Source organism: Rhagoletis zephyria, unplaced genomic scaffold (assembly GCF_001687245.7).
Source record: "Rhagoletis zephyria isolate East Lansing unplaced genomic scaffold, Rhagoletis_zephyria_1.1 Rzeph_scaffold_00164, whole genome shotgun sequence".
Classification (NCBI taxonomy): domain Eukaryota; kingdom Metazoa; phylum Arthropoda; class Insecta; order Diptera; family Tephritidae; genus Rhagoletis; species Rhagoletis zephyria.
In genome coordinates, this window is record NW_016157248.1 from 145,181 (window position 1) to 151,937 (window position 6,757).

At 38.8% G+C, this 6,757-nt stretch overlaps 1 protein-coding gene across 1 annotated transcript; it reads right to left on the reverse strand.

Moving 5' to 3' along the window:
- Window positions 1-471: 471 nt before the first annotated feature.
- On the reverse strand, window positions 472-4,500 carry LOC108355515 (uncharacterized). The gene is made up of 2 exons (XM_017606679.1): window positions 2,631-4,500; window positions 472-1,061 (listed from the first exon to the last, which is right to left on the reverse strand). Exons 1-2 carry the CDS (start codon window positions 4,498-4,500, stop codon window positions 472-474), a joined length of 2,460 nt encoding a protein of 819 aa, XP_017462168.1.
- Between the last annotated feature and the right edge of the window lie 2,257 nt (window positions 4,501-6,757).

The following is a 6,757-nucleotide window of genomic DNA, read 5'->3' on the forward strand; positions in this document are numbered from 1 at the left end:
TCTATATTTAACTTAAAGTTTTTTGAGTGGTGTGTAGCAGGGCTGCAAACCACTCCAGAAATCGGCGCGGCTCGGTTCAGTGGTTCGAACCACTTAGAAAAAGCTTGTACCGGTACAAGAGTATTCCTGAACCGCGATTCGGTTCGGTTCAAGTGGTTAAATTTCTCTATGCTAAAGTATACAAATATTACAAAAATATGACAAATCGTTAATATAAAAATTAAAGGCTTTGTTATTGAGATCAAATTTAAACATCCCCATGTAAAGTGATGAAAAAAATAGCGACGCGACATGTTATCAAGTATTGGCTATTTTTCTTTTCTTTATTTAATGTTTATTTTATTTTTTACCATGTGTAATAACGACCACTATTTACATTAACTAAGATTATTTCACATTTATTTGTTCAATAGTATACTAATACATTTGCTTGTACAACCAAAAACCAATTTTACAATACTTCACATTAATTCACAGCTGATTCGTTTGTTCTTCATTGTCATCGTTCGCATGGCAGGGTTGCCACATCTCTCCCTTCTTTTTCAGTTTAAGTTTTAACCCGGCTGTTGGTTTCTTTTCGTCGCTGTGGTTTTTCGGATGGGTGCATTGCTCAAAGCTGTCTGTATATGTATCAGCGTGTAACCCTTGATTGTGGTTGGGACTTCCCTGGGATGGTGTTGAGTTTGTGTTGCCGGTGTCGCCTATTGGTGGTTGAGGTGATAGCACCTTCTTACAGTGACTTACGTTGCGTTTTATTTTCCTTCCATCACCTAGTAGCTCCACTTCATTGCCTTCTCTTCCAACAACCTCGTATTCCGTTAAGTCGAAATTTGGTGTCAGCTTAGATGGAAATACAACATTTTTCACGAGCACTTTGTCTCCCACATTTATGGTGGACTCCCTGGCACCTCTTCTTTTATCGGATACTTCTTTTCCTTTCTGATTATTCACAAGATCACTATCTCTCGCCGACGAATCAACCATTACATCCGCCAGATCTCGTATGTCTGGAAGCTTGTCCCGGATCGTTCTATTGAACATTAGCTCTGTTGGGGTCTGCCCTGTAGTACCATGAGGTGTTACATTGTATGTCAATATAAACTTTTGTATTTCTTCCTTGAGGTTGGCTTTGTTCAAGCTAGCAATTTTAAGTCGTTTAACCAAGGACCGATTCATGTTCTCCACTTCTCCGTTAGCTTGTGGCCAGTATGGAGGAGTGTTAACCAACGTAATCCCATTACCTTCGCAAAAAGTTTTAAATTCAGAACTGACAAATTGTCTGCCATTATCCGTTCTTAGTGACCTTGGAATACCGAGTCTGCTAAAGATTTCCTTCATAGCTGTGATTATTGCCTGGGACGAAATCGAACTGAGGAATTTAACTTCCTGATAGCGAGAGTAATAGTGAATCAGGACCAAGATATTATCATTATTTGGAAGAGGACCTAACAAATCAGTTGCCACAAACTGCCATGGCCCGTTTGGGAAAACATGTCGCTGCATTGGAGGGGGGCGGTTTGGATTCGACACAAGTAAACAGCTTTTGCAAGTTTTAACATATTGTTCTGCTTCTCTATCCAGTCCCGGCCACCACACTTTTGCTCTAAGACGCCGTTTCATCGCTGACTCACCGGGATGGCCTTCATGAGCCAAATGAAGAACCCTCTTCCGTAACACTTCGGGTATCACAATTCTCGTACCCCGCAGCAACACTGTGCCTATTGATGAAAGTTCGTGCCGAAATGGATAGTAGCAGTTGGAGGTTTCAGCTTGCCAAATATCATTTTTAATCTGTGTGATAGCAGTAGACAACTCGTGGTCAGCAGCACTTTCTTTGGCTATTTCAGGTATGGGGATGGATTTTGGGGTAGCGCAGGAGACCATGTGACAAATGCTGTAATCACCCCCTTCGTCGAACGAGTCACATTTTCTAATTTTGCACAGTCTTGATACTGAGTCCGCAATATTTTCTTTGCCGGAACGATACACGACCCTAAATTTGAACGACTGAAGTCGCAATACCCATCGCTCTATTCTTGCTGGTGGTTTTGACGTTGGCTTGAAAATCGCCTCTAGGGGTTTGTGATCAGTGACGAGATCAAATTCTAATCCCGCCAGATAATAGAAAAATTTCTCCACAGCCCAGACTAAAGCGAGACTCTCTTTTTCGGTTTGGGAGTAACGGCGTTCCACCTCTGATAAGCTTTTGCTTGCGAAACTTATTATCAATGGTTCATTATTGTTATTAAATTGTAATAAAACAGCTCCAAGAGCCACCGGGCTTGCATCGGCTATGACTTGCGTTCTGCTTCTTGGGTCGAAATACGAGAGATTCGGGATATGGGCTAATCTCTCTTTGAGATCTTTAAACGCATTTTCTTGAGCGCTCGACCATATAAATTTGCTGTTGGCTTTAAGCAACACCCTTAACGGATATGTAATGTGTGATAAATCGGCAATAAATTTGCCTACATATGTAACAAGCCCCAGAAAGCTTCTTAACTCTTCCTTTGTTTCTGGTGGCCGGAAATTTAAAATTAGTTGAACTTTTCCGGGGTCCGCTTTGATGCCAGTGTTTGATAATATGTGACCCAAAAATTTCAGCTCTGTAGCTTTATACACGCATTTACTCTTGTTTAGCAGCACGTCGTTTTCTTCGCATATCTTTAATACTTCTCGCACTGCTTCATCATGTTCCAATTCCGTTTTCCCAAAAATGATCACATCATCTAAATAATTATGGGCATTTTTACATGGTGATAGTATTTCAGCCAACACACGCTGAAAAATCTCCGGTGCTGAGTTCACACCGAAAAGGAGCCGCTTATATCGAAATAACCCCTTGTGGGTAATGAATGTGGTTATCTCTCGACTAGATTCATGTAGTTCCAATTGATGGTAAGCATCCTTTAAATCAAGTCTTGAAAAAAACTTTGCTCCTCGCGCTTTAGCTATGAACATCTCAAAAGTGGGTAGCGGGTAATTTTCGCGTAAAATAGCTTTGTTTGCTAAACGCATATCGATACATAGCCTAATTTCACCATTTTCTTTAAAAACCACCACAATTGGAGAAATCCACGAGCTTGGACCCCTTACCGGCTCTATTATGTCACGACTACACGCTTCATCCAATTTCGCGGCTACTTTTTCTTCAACCGCTACTGGCACTCGTCTTAACGACTGTTGAACAGGCTTCACATTCAAGTCAATAGATAATTTAATTTGTCTATTTTTAATTTTTGGAAAAGGCTGCACCATCTCAACTCGACACGCTTCTAAACCTAGTTTTAGAACGTTGAGTTGAGTTGCTGTTTTCTTACCCAAAAGTGATTGACTCCCTTTTTCGACAACGTAAAATGTGGCAACCACTTCTCGATTTTGCAGCACACTAATAGGGGCTTCAAAGATTTTCAAGACTTTAAGTGGCTTATCTGTAGCGTATGCTCTAAACCTCTCCGTTGATTGAGACCTAACATTCCACATAACAGCATTGTTGCAGTTGAGCCAATTCCAGTGGTTTTCACTCAAAAGATTTGCAGGAGATCCCGAATCAATGACCATTTCCACCAATTCACCTCCGATGCTACAAATGATATCGTCATCTCTTTCGGTTGTGCCATTAATCCTAAAGCATTCTAACTCTCTGCAGTCTTCGTCGCTCTCCATTCGATCTTCAATGTTGCGTACGTTTGAAAATTCCTTTCGTTTTTTTGGATTAAACTTTTTGGTCGTTTCGGCTGACCTTTTCAGGTTTCTAGTTTTGCATTGTTTTGCAAAATGACCTAGCAGATTACAGCGTTTGCAATATTTGTTACGAGCTGGGCATTTAGTACTATCCGAATTATGATCATTATAACCACATCTTATACATGATTTATTTGAGTCATTCCCAAAACGGTTTTTGAAGGAAATCTTACTAACAACCGCAGAGTTATCTGCCCCTAAAATTCCCTGTGAGTGTTTAGTTATTTGATCGGAGACCTTACACGCATTAATTATTTCGTCCAAGGTTTGTTCCTTTTCGAGAAACCTCTTTTTCAAATCAGTCGACGCCCACGAATCAATTATTTTGTCTACCATACAGATTTCCTCAATTTCGGCTTTTGTCGTTCCATAAGAGCATTTCGCTAGTTGTTGCCTCAGCCGAACCAAGAATTTGTTAAATGATTCGCCCTCAATTGGACTCAGATTCCGAAAAATATGCCTCTCAAACACTGTGTTTCTTGCTGGTGCAAAATATTCGTTGAGCTTGTCAACTAAGATCGCGTACACATCATTTTCCGCTGTTGTATCATATTCAACCAAGGCCCCAGGAATATTGTAAATTATCTCCTGCAGTTGCGGGCCACCCAAATGCAGCAGCTTGCTCTTCTTTTTTACAACTGCTGATATTTCCTCCGCTTCAAGGTACAACGAGAAAGAACGTAACCATTTCTCCCATTCCTGTCTGACCATGGATTTATCAATCGTGTCACAAAGGAAGGGTTTTATTTCCGACATGTTTCCCGCCTATATCAGAAGGTACCTATAAAATAAATGCAATTAGTTAATAACCAGCATATGTATGTATGTTGCTAAACTGCGCCTAGTCAATATTGCGCTATTCTGGTACATTTGTATCCCCGGCCAATTCCATAGCCCCATTTTGATACATTTGTATCATTTGGAAATTTTCTGTCCCTAGCGATTCATTTGTCGCTTTTTTCTGTTTTGTTGTTTTAATTTTGATACATTAGTATCCCATGCAACATTTTTTTTTTTATTCTTGCCCACTGACAAATTTATGTGCAGCATAACAACTTCACAAGTGCCTTACTTTGTTGTTGTACAATTTTCCACTTGTTTGCAAATTAAATTATATTTTCACTGTTTGCGCGTGTTCCCAGTCGTCGCCAATGTAATAACGACCACTATTTACATTAACTAAGATTATTTCACATTTATTTGTTCAATAGTATACTAATACATTTGCTTGTACAACCAAAAACCAATTTTACAATACTTCACATTAATTCACAGCTGATTCGTTTGTTCTTCTTTGTCATCGTTCGCAAGGCAGGGTTGCCACACCATGTAAACCCAATTTTAAACTTTGTGCAAAAATTATGAATATTCTTCACAGTTTGCAACATTTTAATAAGAACTTCTAGAAAAATGTTTAAGTTTTAAGTTGATATTTTAGCAATTTCGAAAAAAAAATTATTTAAAATCAACGCGATCAAAGTGAAATTAGAAAAAATTTAATAAACTTTTTAAGGATTGAACAAGGGGTGAGCCTAGTCGAGTATATAGATTAAAACAGCATACTCAGAACTTTGAATTGACCCTCAAAATCTTGGCTTAATGTTGAAAACCTCATTTTCGGTAGGCTGGAACTTACACTTGGCCTTAACTTCATATGTATGTACAAGTATACCTATGGTCAAAAAAATTTAAGTGCGGCATTTGACAATTTTTTTTTTAATGTTAATTAATTTTTTATAAAAATATAGCTCGTTATATAACAACAAGCATATAAATCCAAATTTCAACTTTGTACAAAAATTTGAAAAAATCAACAAATTTCATCAAAATTGCATTAAAGATTCAAACTTTTTAATGCAAACTAAAAAATCCGAGTTTTACACATTTTTTATTAAACTGGCATTGTTAAGCATTTTTTTCCACATAAAAATAAAATCAAGTATTCTTTATATGGACGAAATTACAACTCACGGAGTTGCCATCAAACAAAAAAATTTTGCACTTTTACTATACGGGTTGCATTTTTAGACCAAGTTGTGTATTCCAAAACTTGAAAAATGCTTCAGTGGATTTTCATTTTAAACCGAACCGAACCATTTTTTGGAGTGGTTTTCGGTTCGGTTTTGGCATTTCATAACGGTTCAGTTCGTGGTTCGGTTCGAAGCCCGAAACATGCGACGGTTCGGTTCAAAAACAAGAATTGACGAGTAGCCGAAGTGTAAAGACGTAGTTTTAGTTCGCTCTTGCTTTTTCTTTGTATTTTCAATTTATATCACAAATGGAAGACTCTTGTGGAAAGTGTGATAAATCATTTGCTAGAAATGACTCCTCACTAGTGGCGTGTAGTGGGTTTTGCGGAAAACGATTCCACCGCGCTTGTTGCCAAGGCACAGGGCCTTATGAATATGATGTTAATCTTTTTAAGAAGAATCGGCATATTAGTTACAGGTGCTCGGATTGTGTTAATGTGCCGGAAAAAATTATAAAATTATATGACTCTGTTCTGGCTACACAGAAGCTTGGTTTTGAGTCGGTCATTTGTGCTCTAGACAACAAACACAAAGACTTATCGGCGAAATTTGATGATTTTAAGAATCTAATTAATTCTATTTGCCTGTCTATTAATGCTGCCAACAACAAAAATGCAAAGTGTTTGGCGATGCTACCTGCTGATGTTAGTGCTCTGAAAAGTGCAGCTGTTCTGACCAATGCTACTGTTGCTAATAGCAACTGTAATTCGCTATTTCTCTATTCCGAACATTTCTACTGAGGCTGATGCTGCTGCTGTCTCGCCCTCGCCAATGCTGGCAAGTGCTGATTGTTTTGGTGATAATTCGCAAGCACAGGGGAATAATAACAGTTCAACTGCACCGAAGTCGATGAACAAAAAGCTACTCGCTAAAGTGAATTTAACATCATGTTCGGCGGGTGCCTCGCACTCTTCATTANTGCTGCTGCTGTCTCGCCCTCGCCAATGCTGGCAAGTGCTGATTGTTTTGGTGATAATTCGCAA

Excerpts from the sequence above, each read along its gene's own strand:
- LOC108355515 (XM_017606679.1), bottom strand. The coding sequence starts at position 4,500 with ATGTCGGAAATAAAACCCTTCCTTTGTGACACGATTGATAAATCCATG. Across the intron at positions 1,062-2,630 it reads CGACGTGCTGCTAAACAAGA|GGCAGACCCCAACAGAGCTA; the intron begins GTAAATGCGTGT and ends ATGGTACTACAG.